We start from the raw sequence: 15,116 nt of genomic DNA on the forward strand, positions 1-15,116 counted from the left end.
GTCAATTCCTGCCTCAGGCTTCACAAGCAACCAAAGAGATATCGAGATTGTGAGCCCAGCATGCGTGATCCTCCTGCATCATGGAGTGCTTCGATCTTCACTCCTGACCAGTCAGTCTAAAGTAGGGTCTAGGTCACTTTGATACGCTACTGGCCATCAAAGCCTATCAAATCCTTCCCGCGGGTGTTGCCATCGGCGGCATGGCGCACGCCATATCCCCTCCCACCACCAAGGAGCCACTCGATCTCTGTTCAGCAACTCAGTTTATCCACCAGGAACGAAATGCCGTATCAAGCGGCTTATAGCTGCATCCATGCAGCTTCCCCGCCTGGTTCTCGGCCGGGTTATGCATAACGCCATCACGGCCAAGAACAGCGTGACACTGACAGTCATCGGCAAACGGCGAAGCATTGTGCTCATCCGGCAGTTATTTAAGACAGAATGCCTGGCATTAATGTACCTTAAATCGGCAACCCGAGACTGCTGGTCCATTTTTGCCGCGTAACGCATTGGTCAACATGGCGGCTGTCGAACTTGTCACGCAAGGGACGGCCTACGGCCTCCTGATCGGCCTGGGCGTGTTCTTTTGCGGGGTGATTCTCATCGCAATCAAGGTGCAGAAGGCGTACCTGTCGGAAGACTCGGGCACGTCGGAGATGTTTATGGTCGCAAATCGATCCGTTGGTACAGGATTGACTGCCTCCGCTGTGTTCTCCTCGTGGATGTGGATCAACGAGACCGTTCTATCGGCTGCAATGTGCTATCGGTATGGATTGGCGGTTCCACTGGTATGTCTGCAGGCGGTTACTTTTGTTGACGGTAAATGCTAATATCTCAAACCCGTACAGTGGTGGGGATCGGGTCTCTGTTTTCAGATTGCCTTGATGGCGGCCTTGGGTGTCATGGCCAAGATCCGGGTCCCGTATGCCCACACGTCCCTCGAGATCACTCGTATGCGGTATGGCTGGGTGGGACATGTCATCTACATGATATTGAACTTGACGAACAACGTGTTCGGTTGTGCGTCGATGATCTTGACCGGCTCCCAGCTGATCAACGGTGTTTCGGGCATGAACTTTGTTGCCGCGACCATCTTGATCCCCTTGGGAGGTAAGATTGGACCATAGCAATCGCAGGCTACTATACTGACCAAAATGGCACAGTTGTTCTTTATACGGCCGTCGGAGGGCTGAAAGCGACGTTCCTGACCGACTTTCTGCACACCACAGTCGCCTTGATCCTCATCATCTACTTCACGCTCTCCGTCCTCACCCACCCCGAAGTTGGCGGATTGGCTGGACTGTACGACAAGGTGATGGCCACTGCGAGCGAAAACTACATCTCCGGCAACTTTGAGGGATCGCTGCTCACAATGAAGTCCAAAGGCGCCATTATCTGGGGCCTCATTCTGAAGTTCGGTAACTTAGCTCTCGTGGTCATGGTAGGCTCATTTATTTCGTTCTCTCCCGCATGTGGCAGAAAACTCACTCGCATATAGGACACTGCGTTCTGGCAAAAGTCTTTTGCCAGTGAAGTGAATTCTACCGTACCGGCATATAATCTGGCTGCGGTAGCCGTCTTTGGTATCCCCTGGGGCTTAGGCACTGTTATTGGCCTGACTGCTCGAGCGCTTCACCACACTCCCATCTGGCCCACCTACCCGGTCGATATTACGACAACCGAGGTCAGCAAAGGCATGGTGATGCCGTACCTGGTCAAGGCCCTTCTCGGAGAGGGTGGAATGATCGCCTTCTTCGTGCTGTTATTCATGGCATTGACCAGCACGGTCTCTTCGTCGATGATCGCTGTCAGCAGTATCCTCTCGTTTGATATGTACAAGACGTACATCAACCCCAAAGCCAGTGATCGCCGGCTTCTAGGAGTCAGCCACATAACCGTCGTATTCCATGCCATCTTCATCACCGGTATTTCCATTGCTCTCAACTACGGCGGAGCCAACATGACGTGGATCGGTTACTTCCGGCCGATTCTGTCCTGCCCGGGCATCATCCCTCTCGGATTGACTCTGTTCTGGTCCCGTCAGACGCGTCTCGCAGCTATCGTATCGCCAGTGCTTGGCTTCTTCACCGGTCTTGCCATCTGGCTCGCGACGGCCAAGTCACTATATGGAGCGGTGAATATGACCACGACGGGCGAAGAGCTGCCCGCACTCTACGGTGCAATCGGGTCCTTCTTCTCACCCGCCCTCTATTCCGTGGTTATTTCTCTCTATCGCCCGTACACATTTGACTGGCGAGAGTTCCTCCGGATTGAACTGGCCGACGAAGCACCGGTTAGAGATACGCCCACTACTACCCAGGAGACAAAGGATGAAGGGGTCTTTATCTCGACGGATGCCAGCCCGACGTCAACTCCAAGCCGTCTCAGTCTAGACGACGTCCGCCACCCCTTCACAGACGCTACGCTGCGAAAGCTGCACCGATGGTTATGGATCGCGTGGGCCACGTTTGTGGTGTTGGTTCTGATCACCTTTGTGCTATGGCCGATGCCGCTCTATCGCGACTACATCTTCACCAAATCCTTCTTCTCGGGATGGACCACGGTCGCAATCATCTGGCAATTCTGCGCTTTCTTCGCTGTTGTGGTGTATCCGCTGTACGACGGACGGTTCGAGATAGCCAAAGGCGTACGAGGCGTACTGACGTCGAGTCGTGAGTTTATTGGCCGGCACAAAAAGTAGAGTTCCTTGTCAAATATGTCTAGAGATTCATTATTAAATCTAATCATTGGTACTTCATCGTACATATACATCACGCTCCCACGGAATCACTAGTTTTCCTTCTCCGCTTCACTGGCAAGCTTCTCCAGCTGCTCCTTTCTCTTCTTCAACACCTGCTGGATCTCATCCATGGTCTCCTTGAGGATATTCTCAGCCTCCTTACCCTTCTTCTCCTGCAACGTCCGCAGCGACTGCAACTGGCCCAGAACATTCGATCCTCCCGGCACCATATCCGCCCACTTGCTCAGATCAAAAGACCCGCTCTGCTGGGCCTGGTCAACCTTCTCCTTGACATACTTCTCCACCTGCTCGGTCTTGCCCGACGACGCCGACTCCTTCACGATGCCCCACAACTCACTCATATTCCCCTTCTTCAACGCCTCCGCATTATTCTCCACCAGCTCCTTCACCTGCGGGTTCTTATCCAAGTACTGCTTACTCTCCTCCAACCCCTTCTGCCACAGCTCATCCCCAAGCTTCTGCAACTTCTCCGACTCCTCCTGAATCAGCTTCCGCACCTCCTCCACCGACGCCAGACTGAATCCCTTCTTGGCCACCCCGGCCAGCTGCTCCCGCGTCTTCTCCACCTCCTCCTTCGCCTGCGGTCCATACGCATCTCCCATCTCCTTCAACTGCTTCCACCCGCCACCGACCTTCTCCTGCAACCACGGGTGATTATCCAAAATATCCCCCGCCGCATCCCCAGACAACTCCATCAACCGCGATAGACTCTTCTGCAGGACCTGTAATGCCTGGATAGCCGTATCGGCATTCGAGCCGCCCTTGCTCCCCAACGCCTTCAATTCCTTATACGCATCCCGCACAATGTTATCCACCTCCGGTCCATGCCGTTGCTTCACCTTCTCCAGATCATCGAACGCCACATCAATGTGTTTGCTGGCCCCCGGGAGAAACACCGCGTAGCTCTTCAGCGTATCGCGCAGCCAGTTCAATGCCTTGTCTGGCTCCGGAGCGTTGTTGATAATGCCTTGCTTGACTTGGTCGGCGTACACTTGGGTTTGTTTCATCGTCTTGACGGCTTTGCGGGCCCCGGAGAAGTGGTACCATGTGTAGCCCGTGACGATGGCGACGAGACCACCGCTGAGACCGCCGATGAGCGCGGGGTTGCTGCTGCCGGTGCCTGTGCCTGTGGAGCCGGATGAGGAGGACGAGGAAGAGGATTGGTATCGAGCGTTACGGTGGTAGCGACCGGCCGATTGGCGGAGGCGCTGCTGTCTCAGACAGCGGGTAGCGACTCTGGGGGATCTGTTCATCATGATTGTGGTGGTGTGGGTGGTGTATGTGAGGTTTGGAAGGTTCAATGGCAGTGAGGGATTGTAATTGATTGGTAAATTGAGAGGATATCATGGAGGACAGTGAATGAGAGTTATATACTTTGTAGTGAAGTAAACCGAGTGGTTGAATCACCTCCCGTCAACATGACGCACGCCAAGCATGAAAACTACTAGTCCAAATAAGGTAACCAACTAACCATATATAGCTAGCAGGATCTCCGGATCTCGCAGCCGAGCCCCAACCTACTGGTTAATTACGTTCATTACGTGACCTACATCATCGTTTGTCTCCCGAACATGAAAAACGTCATCACAACCAGCCCAGTCCAGCCCAGTCCATCAAGGTTTGCATTGCGAATTGGCAGCATCTAACTTGGCACACGTCTTACAGCCCTTACTCTGCTTGAATGGAACAAAAAGATTCACCTCTGGCTGCGAAGGAGGCATTTCTACCGGCTCTGTCTCCGGCCCCGGCCCTGGTTCCAGGATCATCTCAAGCCATCTTGTCCGCAATCCATTCACCCCCTTGGTATTCAAAACATGCAATATCCCCGAATATGTCGTCGGCTTCGTGATCTCGCCCATACAATCTGACAGTGTATCTCCGAAGTAGTAGCGACCGTTGCATGAGAAGATGTATCCGAACTCCCCGCTTACGGGCGTATTCTTCAGTAACACCGAGATGTTGGTGAGCCCGTAAGACGCTGCAAAAACAGTTTCTGTATGGTGGCTCCTTCGCAGACGAGTTGGGTCATTTGTCCATTCTTCGGGGATAGGCTCGGTTTCCTGCGAGGTAGTCTGAGATGTTGTGTTAGTTAGGTTGGGTGGGGGGGTTGGAGTTAGGATTTATTTTGGGTTTGGTTGGCATGGTATCAAAGTGAGGGCGAGAAAGTAGAGAAATGGAATAGGAAGGATTATGACAAAATACAAGTTGTGCTGAGGATGACTTCTGCTCCGTCTCGCGCATTTAACGGGAGAGTTCTACAATCCGTTCGTTTATCGAGAAGTCGAAGCAGACTGCAACCAACGTATGAAGGATCATGAAGAGAAGAATGATGGTAGCTCCCGGGTGTTTCATCCGGTCCGATGTGTCACTGAGAGTAATGATGACCCCATGAGACGTGAGGAAACTCTAACGTTCAATCAAGGCAGGAGCACTTCGGTCACCATGGAAAAGGCTTCCGTGGTATCCTGAATGATCATCTATATGCCTACTACGGTTGCTAGGAGTGCTGTGGGTGCGGTAAACCGATCTCATTCAGGTCTGCCAGACCTTTCTGCCTCAAATTCACTCATCTCTTTCTATCGGCTTGATCAAAGCCAACTTCTACCAAGCCCCTGCCATTATTTTGACGGCATTATATCTCTCAACAACACAAACGCCGCTCAAATGGAGAAACGAGTTTCAGGCCTCGAACGGTATACCAACGAAGGAGACAGAAAAAACGCCGAAAAATATGTGAGTTACAATACTATGCGTCTGTGTACGATTTCCTTCAATTTACCAGCACTAATCAATTGTTTCGATGTTCTAGAGCTATCACGAAGTCGTGCCGGGATGGACAGAGGATCCAAAAGCTTTCGAAGACTACTTTCAGCCCGGTACAATGGAGTGGTACCAGGCCCGCAAATATGGGCTCACAGATGTCTCCATGGTTCTCATTGCAACCGGTAATAGTGGCCATATGGGCTTTATTATCACATCGAACGGCCGCTACTATATCGGCGATCTCATGGCGGACGAGATCGAGGAAATAACGAAGCCAGCGACGTGGCCAGAAATCCTGGCTGTCCTGGAAGAAGGAGAAAGAGGGTTGAAGACGAAGGAGCTCAAGCATGTTGAACTCCCGGAGGAGGAGAACCTACCAGTGGTGAAGCTCTTTGAAGGGGATGGCGTCTTCATACCAGTAGGTCGGTGTATAGGCTGTAAGAGGTTGGCTAAGGAGAGAAAGGCAACCAATAGTTCAATATCGTTGCCCCCAATCCGACAGGATGATATTGACAGAACTGTGGGGGGACAATAAGATTGGCAATGGGTTATTTCGTTCAATTCTACTTTTCTTTCTATTTTTAAACCTGATCGAGTCCAGTACGTAAGATGCTAGCTATGTAGGTGCTCCGCAGTCGGCAACGAACATATGGCTCTGGAAAGCCGTTGAATTGCTCGACCTCGCTATGTGATTGTTGTGAAAGATCATCGAGATGAAGAGCACCAATCTGGGTGTCATCATGTCTATATATTCAATGACCAGCGTCATTCATGATGTCAACATTCACTCATGGTTGGCTCAACCGAACCGTACACCTGGACGCTGTAAAGATTGTTCTTCTTCGATTTCTTCTCTGCAGCAGATCGCTCTAACTCTCAACCCTTGATTATATCCGGAAGAGCTCTATTTTCTATCTGGGCTTTAGTGACATTATCTCTCCCATCAACACAAACACCGCTAAAATGGATAAACCAAACTCTCCCTCCCCAGCCGACGAGCAGGATACCGACAATCTAGACTACTTTGTAAGTCGCAGAAAGCTATATACGAGCAGTTCAATAGTTAATGGCTTTCCTAGGGCTATTGCGAAGTTGCTCCAGGATGGACTGATGACCCCCGAGCGTTTGAAGGCTTCTTTCTCCCTGGTACCGGAGAATGGTACCAGGCCCGCTACTACGGGATCGCGGATCCTACGCTGGTCTTGATAGGGACTAATAATAGTGGTGAAATGGGCTATATCATCACAGCCAATGGGCGCTACTATTGGGGAGACTTTCTGATCGAATACATCTTTGAAATAACGGCGCCGACGACATTGTCGGATATCGTGGGTGTTATGGCGGACATGGGGATAGAAGGGCTGAAGATGAAGCAGCTTGAGCCCAATGAGCTGCCTGATGATGGTAATCTACCAGTCGCGAGGCTCTTCGAAGGGGATGGTGTTTTTGTTCCTGTCGGTCAGGACGCTCCTGCTGAAAAGGTAAGAGAAGAATGAGACCCGTGAGGGGATCCACGGACATCTTCGAATTGCACGGAACATTTAGAATCGTAGACATGTAGACATGTAGATGAAGTACCCAGATCATAACTCCCAGTGTTTTAGGATGACAACAGAAGTACTTCTTCCGTGGCTCAATGGCCGTATCGACCTACGTACTGCGTACACATTATTCGGGCAGGAATATGATTCTTTTCCTTCCAGAAAATCCATCGTTCTCCTCGAAACATATGAAGAAGAGCTTCCAGTCTTTTCCAAGTTCCCAATAAACCACAACGGATTGTGGACTCTCCGTGAACTGCGCGAGACGGACCAGAAATCACCATCAACACAACTTCATCTTGCAAAAGGATTTCTTCTCTTCCAACCATATTCTCCTTCCGCTGTCTCAACCGCCTTAAAAGTCAATCCTTATATCCGAATAACTGCAAGGAAATCCTCGACTTTGTATGGATATGAACCTGTAATTCAGAGTCGTGGTACTATAGTTGCTACCTATTATCGAGGTCAGACATGCAAAATACTACTAAAGACCCTTCTGAACATGAAGATTTAAAATCATCGGATGTAAACAGCTGTAATCTAAGTAATAGTAGCCTGGTACCAAAGATAATCTTGACACAAGACCGTTTATTCCAGGTTGCGAGGTGAGATACCTCCCCCTGGGGTGTGTTTACTGGAAGGTTTGGGCCCATAGAGAGCACCAGTATTTTCTATATTCCCGATAATTCACAATAATGTACTAATGGAATTTGTACTATTGAGCTCAGTACATATGGATGTCTTAGACATAGAAAGTATCTGGAATTCCATAAATGCGTCAACCTATTGCTCATTGTCCTTGGCCGGCTATACTAGTAGCATCCTGGCCTATGGGAACATATAAATTCTCCCCCTCTGGAACTTCTACCTCCGGTAGGTCTTCATCATCCGGCAATTCAACATGTTTGAGCGTTTTCAGTCCCAGAGCTTGTGCTCCTCTCTCTTCCATAACGCGTAAGATCGCCGGCCACCTCTTGGGCCTTGATATCTCAAAGATATCATCAATCATCAGATCACCGATATAGTAACGACCCATTGATTTGATTATAAATGCCATTTCACCGCTGTTATTCGTTCCTAGTAGGACTAAAGTAGCATCTATGATCCCATAGGAGCGGGCCTGGTACCATTCTGGGGTACCCGGGCGAAAGAAATGCCGAAGAGCTCTAGGATCGTCGGTCCAACCTGGGACGACTTCATGATAATTCTATGCAAGCATAGTCAGTCAGTTTGAGTGAAACGGACATCTTTGTATGTAAATTGCTGCAACTTACGAGGTAGCCATGCTCCTCGGCCCACTGCTTGTCGGCAGCGTTTTGGGAGTTGGGAGTTGGTGTTCGTCTATCCATCCAAGCGGCGTTTGGGGGATTGGTAGTGAGATATTGCCGCCAAACGCTCAGACTGGTAGTAGGTTGGTCTCCAATTCGGCCAAACTGACAAGTAAACCAAAAGAATAGATTGTGGTAGTCATAGCAGACAGAGAGAGATATCTCAGCAGAGTAAAAGCCTTAAAGGAATGAGGATACGTTCGTCGTAGGAAATCACGGGCTACGGCATCCGGGTGAGTCAATTCTGAGTGGATGTTGACGCAAACATTGGTCATTAGATGTTGGCCCAAAAGCCGAGAGACACCAGTATAAAATAGAGAAACTTCTCTTTTGGTCCACTTCGCCAATGTCTCAACATAAAATGTACATGAATACTCATCCTTTGCCTTGGGCGGCGTATGTGGGATTTCTGCCTCAGGCATGACAGTAGCCCTTGTGGTCACGTGCCGTCAGCGGACCACGGAACCTTCGACATCGCTTACTATCTAGCATATTACCTCTTCACAGCTATTGCTAGTCTACAGGCCAGTCGATCGCGGAGAGTCGCGCGCGTAAGCCAAGCGCGTTTGATCCATTGACGTGCTGTTCTCATATGGCGCTTTTATAGGAGGCTGTGGAGTTCGTACCCTTCGATCAGCTATGTCAACAACCTCCAAGCGTAAGCGTGCAAGGAAGGCCTGCATCCCATGCCACCAGCGGAAGCGGAAATGCGACAACCAATATCCTTGCAGCATGTGCACCACATACGACTATCACTGCAGATATGATGACGATGTGACGGGCATTGTGGAAGATGGTGTCAATGCCCCGCCCCCAGCCAAACGTATCAGTCATGATGGCACAAGTCGTCCGATCAACCGGTCTCATGTAGAGCAACTCCCTCACGATGCCAATAGCTCATCGACCAAGAGTCCCGCAACCATGACTAGCACACCACCAGGGATCTTCGACGAGCAGAAATGCAGATACACCGGGGCGTCAGCCGCCACGGCCTTTCCGCATGTTCTGGGCGTTGATCTCGGTTCTGACAGTCTTCCGAAACTGCGATCATGCGCTTACAACTTTGGCAATCGACCAGAAGAGGCGTCAAATACTCATGCCTTTCTTGGAAAGCTCATCTCCGAGCAGGACCTCGGATTCTATTCCGGTGTGTATTTCGAGGTTATGAACCCGATCGGCGACCTCTTGGACCCCAGAATCTTCGTCGATCGCTGCCACCAGTACTACGACGGCGGTTATGGTACAGACATTGCCTTCGCTGCTGTGGCCGCCGGCGTAGCCAGTCTCGGGTCATTCCTCTCCCCCAACAGACATCCCCGGGAGACGGACCTGGTACAGTACGCCAAAGCCATCCTCGATGATTCAGCCTCGATGCGCACGCTAAACGTGGACCACATCCTTGCATGGGCCATGCGAGGATTCTATCTCCGTGCCACGAGTCGTCCCAAGAATGCCTGGATTGCTTCATGTACTGCGATGCACCTGTGCGAAACGGTGGGATTGCACGACGAAGCGAGCATCAAGAAGATGGCATCCAAGGCCGGCGCTGCTCTCCTTGGGCATGATGCCGACCGACTGAGAAGGATATTTTGGGTCTCTTGGGCGGGACACAACATGCTATCCTATGAGCAAGATTGTTCCGCTGTACACTTTCGCTCGGTGACTTGTCAGGCGATCATCGCAACGCCGGGATCCGTGGCACACCAGTTCGTCCGATTAGTCCAGATGACCCCAGCGCCCAACTCCCCGTTTCGCCTTGAATGGGAGCCGTCAAATATGAGTGAGGAACTATTTGAGCGTCTGAAAGCGGTAACTGAATTCCAAGTCAGCCATCCTTTTCTAGTCATGACCAAGGCGGATATTGCGTTTTGCTTCTATCGCCGCATGTACCAGCTCCAGACGTTGATATCAGACGACTTCATCAATCTCGTCATTGGCTGCGGCAACGCAGGGGTGGAGGCTGCCGAGCAGCTCGCGAACGAGGGACGTTTATTTTGGAACATCATTGGCAGCGTTTTCCAGTATGCCTGTGTCCTGCTGGCTATCGACAAACCGATTGCCTCCGCTCACATTGGAACTGCCTTCAAGGGGTTGGAGAACCTTGTTAAGGCGGCCGATACAGCATTGACGCGTGATGCATTGTCCATAGCGCGGCATTTACTCAGCCTCAAGACGGCGAAGAAGCGAAAGGAGCTGGCTGAGTTGGAAGCGATCGAGGCCGGCTATCAAATTGCTCTGACACCGCCAGAATCACAGACGAACGTCTCTGTGCCTGACATCGGCTGGGAGCTATATTGGGATCAGTTCTTCATTGACCCTCATTTGCCGATGCTCGGTGGCGGCGTCCAGCTATAGCGGCGCGTGGACCGTCGGACTGTGATGCGTAAACCAGCGAGAAGCCTAACAGTGCAATGCTTCCTCGCTGTTCACTAGGAAGTTGTATGTGCAGCATTGTTAAAATGCTCACACGTCAGCGGCTTTGTGAATGTTGAGCGGCGTTGATGCGGCTATTGCGGCGATAGCCACACTACTGCGGAGTTAATTGGCTATCTCCGCAAGTCGGGCCTTTGTTGCTGTGCGGCTGCGGCGGCGGAGATGTGCGGAAATCTCACCTTCTCACCATCTTGCGGCCCTTCAGTGAGCGAAGCCAGTCAAAGTACCGTCGGCGATGGTTTTAAGCCCGACACCGTCGGGGATACAGCTGCCGAGATTTGAAATCGACTGTAGCCTGATCTGGGGCCGAAATCTGAAGAAGTAGAGCGATCGACGCTGAGGCTCCAATGTATAAATAAACGCTCATCCTCGCTTCAGTCCACACATTCACCAGCTCACACTACACTCAACCACAACTATAATATCAACACACTTTTCAGATCAACTTGACACTCTTCATAAAGCAGACAAAATGGCCAAGTACGCGAAGGACCAGCCCGCCGGCTTCAAGAACGCCATCGAGCGAGTCGCCATTATCGGAGTAAGTCAACCAATCCACACCACCACTTCTACAGCAACACTAACACCATCTCTAGGCCGGAGGCACCGTCGGAGTGAACATTGTCAACGAGCTCCTCAAGACCGGCAAACACACAGTCACTGCTCTCACCCGGGCCGACAGCACCAACAAACTCCCCAAAGGCGTCCAAATCGCCCACATCAACTACGATGACGAGGCCACCATCGTCGCCGCTCTGAAGGACCAGCAGTTCCTCATCATCACCATGTCCCCAACTGCACCCCGGGACACCCACAGCAAGGTCGTCCAAGCAGCCGCCAAAGCCGGGATTCCCTACGTCATGCCCAACGCGTACGGCGGGGACATTGACAACGTCAAGCTCGGCGCGGAGACATTCCTCGGCCCTGTCCACAAAGCCAACCGGGACGAGATTGAGAGTCTCGGTATGCAGTGGATCACCGTGTGCTGTGGGTTCTGGTACGACTACAGCTTGGCGGGCGGCGAGGCGCGCTTCGGATTCGACTTTGACAACCGGTCCCTGACTATCTATGATGATGGCACTACTAAGATCTCGACGTCGACGTTGGCGCAGGTGGGACGCGCCGTGGCAAAGGTGCTCAGTCTGAAGGAACTTCCCGAGGATGAGAGCGACAAGAGTCCCACGTTGTCGTCGTTCCTGAACAAGGGTGTTTATCTTGAGAGCTTCGTTGTCAACCAGAAGGAGATGTTTGAGAGCGTTAAGCGGGTTACTGGGACTACCGATGCTGACTGGACGGTTACTCACGAGAGTACCAAGAAGCGGTACGAGGAGGGATTGGCCTTGGTCAAGACCGGTAATATGGCTGGATTTGGCAAGATGTTGTATGCAAGATCATTCTACGCGGAGGATCCGGGTAACCTGTCGGCTAAGACTCAGAACGAGCTGCTTGGTTTGCCCAAGGAGAGCTTGGATGAGGCAACGAAGACTGGTGTAGATATGGTCAAGAGTCTGCAGGCTCGTGCTGAGCGTATGGCGTCGTAGAGGAAGGCGATGTGGACGTGCGCAGTTCTTGATGTTTTAACATTACAGTAATAATTTCAGTCTCAACTTGTTGTTACTTAGCTTATTCCATTCCCTTTTACTATGTCCACCATATGCCTTAGCCAACTCAAAGCAAGCAATGTCACCTCCAAAGACCCCCCGCCCACACTCCAACTCTTTCGATCGATAAAAACTACCTTCTCGCTCGATTTTCGCTATGTCCTCAAGATCCATCAATCCCAATACCCTGGTTTGAACAAGTCTTCCTGTTCGCTCGGGCATACCTAAGTCAACTATTTAACTTGACCGACAAAGCTCTGCCCGTCCAGCTCTAACATCCAAGCCATCAAGCTAATTCACTTTGCGCTTCTGTCAGAACTAAGAACTGGCATCAGCATCTGCCATTCTCTCGCTGAACAGCACCCGCGTCGACGCATAAGGCATGCGGAAATCCTCCCAAGTCCACCATCTCGGAGCCTCAGGGTCTGCCAATTGCAAGGTATAGTTAGTGACAATATGCACAACAACCATCTTGAGAATAAAGATTGCGTGATGTCTTCCGGGGCTAAGTAAGATCAGTTAGTATGGGTTATATCTAAGATAGATTGACGGATATTAGACAAACCACGCGAGAGATCCATATCCCCAGATCAAGTGATTCTCAGAGACATGCGACATCTTGCGCGCTGTATCCTTGCAACGTCCGTTAAGGAACCGGTGGCCGTCAAATTTCTCGGGATCCGGGTAGATGTGTTCATTGCGTGCGACATCGTATGAAGATACGCAGACGGTTGATCCAGCCGGGATGGAGATCGGTGCGGACGAGAATGAATAGTCGGTCAGGGCTTTGCGGCGGATTGCGACTGTATTGATGGGGATAGTTAGAGAGATAAGCCTGGTGTCCACGAAAGGGGACGTCCACGTACCTCTGTCCAAGGCATTCACTCGTGCCGTCTCCCGCATGAAACTATCCAAAAGCGGTAGCTCGTTGATCTTCCTTGCGAGGACGTCTTGGTTCTGCAGGGCCTCGCATCGAAGCAGATTCTGCCATTCTGGCCGCAGGCATAGTTCAACCAGAATTGCGTGTAGATTAACCCATGGCTGGTGCGAGGCTGCTAGCCAGAGGCCTAATATTGATTGGGAAAGTCTCTCGGGAGTCCAGTAGCTATGGTCTGCCGAGGATAGGTCAACGAGGTGGTAGAGGAGCGTCAACTGTGCATCACATTAGTTAGTCGAGGTAGAACTCATGCAGCAGACTGTTTTAATAAGGGTGGTCCAGACCTTCTTGACTTCTGGTTTCTCATCCAAGTTATCGATGCCATCGGCTATTGCGTTGATCGTCCTCTCTTGGATCAAGTGCATTGCTGAACCGCGCCAGGTGATTATTGCGTGGACGAGGCTAGACGTGTAAGGTAAGTCAGTAGGTATACTCCATAGCAAATACTGGATTCTAACGTACGGTGCAAGGAATCTCGGTGTTAGCTGAAATGCAGCTGAACATGCTTTGATCTGATGTGGATGGTTCAGAAGGGCGTCTCGAAGGTCCGGGTCAGACGCTGTAGACGAGTTATCAACCTTCAGGATGGTGATTCATTGTGATGAGTAGGTGAAGCACTTACTCATCTTCTCCCCGAAAAACCACAAGCCCATGAGACGAGAGAGGACCATTTCGCCAAATGAAGCTAAATGGATAGATGTGGCACCTTCTTGCAAGTCAGGTCAATCACTGGTACACCTCGCTTGGTACGTTGGGAACCAGTCTACACCGAATGAACATACCAGCAGAAAACTCCGCATCCACAAGAGCCTTCAAGTGGCGTTGAAGATACGGGTATAACTCCTCGAATTGGGTCGGACCTCGTATATGAAGAACCCGGCTAAGAAGACGCGACTTCTTCGTGTTGATCTCGTTGTGGTCTTGGCCGTTCAACGTATGTTTGAACCCGAACATCTAAGCGCGTTAGAGTGATCACAGTAGTAGTATACTAGCTGTGCATACATCTGAATAGACAGCCCGCTGCGATAAGACTGGTGTCTCGCTGAGCTCGGTCATTATTCTCTTGACTGCTGGGATCAGAATCGGCTTCGGTGCCCAGGGGCGATAGTACCGATGGTCTCGCTGGGCTGGTTAGCAGATAAACGCTACCTTGCTTGCATGCAGTCGGATCACGTACGAAGTCTCGGACTACATTCCGGATGCTGGTGATGGAAATGTTCTTTTTGTGAACGCGTTAGTTCGTATAGTCAGTAATGAGAGAGAGTCTGAGCGTACCTGGAACACTGGGTGGTACAGTTCATTCGCTAGCAGAAGTATGCAGGCTACTGCCAACACCAAGTAGGAAAGGTATTCCGCCATGGTTGCGTTGATAGGGTTGGCGATGCTTCTGATGGAAATCGTAGATACCAGACTATCTGAAGGAAGGGTGAAATGAAGCAGCATGTAGCGCAGTGTTGCCTTTACTGAGGGATCTGGGGAAGTGACTCCACTTTTGCTTACAATGCAAACTCTGAGTTAGAAGTGACACTGATCTGAAGCTTTCAGAAGGAGTTTCGTGCTGTTTCAGTGTTACACTTGATGGAAATCAGTCGGGTCCAGATTGTGATCAATCTAGTAGTGTTGCTACAATATAATTCACGTCTAGGATCTTTAACAGTGCCTGGATCACTCTAGATTATGAAAGTGAAAAATGTACAACGTTCCTGGTTAACATTAGGTATATATTGAAGATTGCATAATAGGACTACGAGT

General features: G+C 50.8%; 9 protein-coding genes across 9 annotated transcripts; 5 read left to right on the top strand and 4 right to left on the bottom strand.

The window, feature by feature from the left end:
- Positions 1-219: 219 nt before the first annotated feature.
- ASPBRDRAFT_650544 (sodium:solute symporter family protein) lies at positions 220-2,746 on the top strand. The gene is made up of 4 exons (XM_067628507.1): positions 220-788; positions 849-1,110; positions 1,164-1,441; positions 1,499-2,746. The coding sequence occupies exons 1-4, from the start codon at positions 519-521 to the stop codon at positions 2,699-2,701; spliced, it is 2,013 nt and encodes a 670-aa protein (XP_067477325.1). The 5' UTR covers positions 220-518; the 3' UTR covers positions 2,702-2,746.
- On the bottom strand, positions 2,707-4,098 carry ASPBRDRAFT_45414 (uncharacterized protein). The gene has a single exon (XM_067625395.1). The coding sequence runs from the start codon at positions 4,015-4,017 to the stop codon at positions 2,791-2,793; it is 1,227 nt and encodes a 408-aa protein (XP_067477326.1). The 5' UTR covers positions 4,018-4,098; the 3' UTR covers positions 2,707-2,790.
- Positions 4,099-4,374: 276 nt separating this feature from the next.
- Positions 4,375-5,002, bottom strand: ASPBRDRAFT_208755 (uncharacterized protein; the record flags this gene model as incomplete). The annotated part of the gene is made up of 2 exons (XM_067621841.1): positions 4,375-4,833; positions 4,964-5,002. The coding sequence occupies 2 exons, from the start codon at positions 5,000-5,002 to the stop codon at positions 4,375-4,377; spliced, it is 498 nt and encodes a 165-aa protein (XP_067477327.1).
- Positions 5,003-5,579: 577 nt separating this feature from the next.
- ASPBRDRAFT_83117 (uncharacterized protein) lies at positions 5,580-5,891 on the top strand (the record flags this gene model as incomplete). Its single annotated transcript, XM_067629493.1, has 1 exon — positions 5,580-5,891. A coding segment is annotated over one exon (312 nt), but the record flags the coding sequence as incomplete, so codon positions are not given.
- A 515-nt stretch (positions 5,892-6,406) lies between these two features.
- On the top strand, positions 6,407-7,020 carry ASPBRDRAFT_678685 (uncharacterized protein; the record flags this gene model as incomplete). The annotated part of the gene is made up of 2 exons (XM_067628968.1): positions 6,407-6,550; positions 6,604-7,020. The coding sequence occupies exons 1-2, from the start codon at positions 6,488-6,490 to the stop codon at positions 7,018-7,020; spliced, it is 480 nt and encodes a 159-aa protein (XP_067477329.1). The 5' UTR covers positions 6,407-6,487.
- Positions 7,021-7,855: 835 nt separating this feature from the next.
- ASPBRDRAFT_56806 (uncharacterized protein) lies at positions 7,856-8,414 on the bottom strand (the record flags this gene model as incomplete). Its single annotated transcript, XM_067627631.1, has 2 exons — positions 7,856-8,272; positions 8,340-8,414. 2 exons carry the CDS (start codon positions 8,412-8,414, stop codon positions 7,856-7,858), a joined length of 492 nt encoding a protein of 163 aa, XP_067477330.1.
- Positions 8,415-9,032: 618 nt separating this feature from the next.
- ASPBRDRAFT_56807 (uncharacterized protein) lies at positions 9,033-10,748 on the top strand (the record flags this gene model as incomplete). Its single annotated transcript, XM_067627632.1, has 1 exon — positions 9,033-10,748. The coding sequence occupies one exon, from the start codon at positions 9,033-9,035 to the stop codon at positions 10,746-10,748; it is 1,716 nt and encodes a 571-aa protein (XP_067477331.1).
- Positions 10,749-11,023: 275 nt separating this feature from the next.
- Positions 11,024-12,388, top strand: ASPBRDRAFT_650574 (aromatic alcohol reductase). The gene is made up of 2 exons (XM_067628509.1): positions 11,024-11,367; positions 11,423-12,388. The coding sequence occupies exons 1-2, from the start codon at positions 11,299-11,301 to the stop codon at positions 12,365-12,367; spliced, it is 1,014 nt and encodes a 337-aa protein (XP_067477332.1). The 5' UTR covers positions 11,024-11,298; the 3' UTR covers positions 12,368-12,388.
- Positions 12,389-12,745: 357 nt separating this feature from the next.
- On the bottom strand, positions 12,746-14,807 carry ASPBRDRAFT_56809 (cytochrome P450; the record flags this gene model as incomplete). Its single annotated transcript, XM_067627633.1, has 10 exons — positions 12,746-12,932; positions 12,993-13,230; positions 13,294-13,579; positions 13,649-13,766; positions 13,827-13,923; positions 13,987-14,070; positions 14,147-14,318; positions 14,367-14,482; positions 14,538-14,583; positions 14,640-14,807. 10 exons carry the CDS (start codon positions 14,805-14,807, stop codon positions 12,746-12,748), a joined length of 1,512 nt encoding a protein of 503 aa, XP_067477333.1.
- Positions 14,808-15,116: the final 309 nt, after the last annotated feature.

Source organism: Aspergillus brasiliensis (genome assembly GCF_001889945.1).
Source record: "Aspergillus brasiliensis CBS 101740 unplaced genomic scaffold ASPBRscaffold_9, whole genome shotgun sequence".
NCBI lineage: Eukaryota > Fungi > Ascomycota > Eurotiomycetes > Eurotiales > Aspergillaceae > Aspergillus > Aspergillus brasiliensis.

Excerpts from the sequence above, each read along its gene's own strand:
- ASPBRDRAFT_650544 (XM_067628507.1), top strand. The coding sequence starts at position 519 with ATGGCGGCTGTCGAACTTGTCACGCAAGGGACGGCCTACGGCCTCCTG. Across the intron at positions 789-848 it reads ATGGATTGGCGGTTCCACTG|TGGTGGGGATCGGGTCTCTG; the intron begins GTATGTCTGCAG and ends AAACCCGTACAG. Across the intron at positions 1,111-1,163 it reads CATCTTGATCCCCTTGGGAG|TTGTTCTTTATACGGCCGTC; the intron begins GTAAGATTGGAC and ends AAAATGGCACAG.
- ASPBRDRAFT_45414 (XM_067625395.1), bottom strand. The coding sequence starts at position 4,017 with ATGATGAACAGATCCCCCAGAGTCGCTACCCGCTGTCTGAGACAGCAG.
- ASPBRDRAFT_650574 (XM_067628509.1), top strand. The coding sequence starts at position 11,299 with ATGGCCAAGTACGCGAAGGACCAGCCCGCCGGCTTCAAGAACGCCATC. Across the intron at positions 11,368-11,422 it reads AGCGAGTCGCCATTATCGGA|GCCGGAGGCACCGTCGGAGT; the intron begins GTAAGTCAACCA and ends CACCATCTCTAG.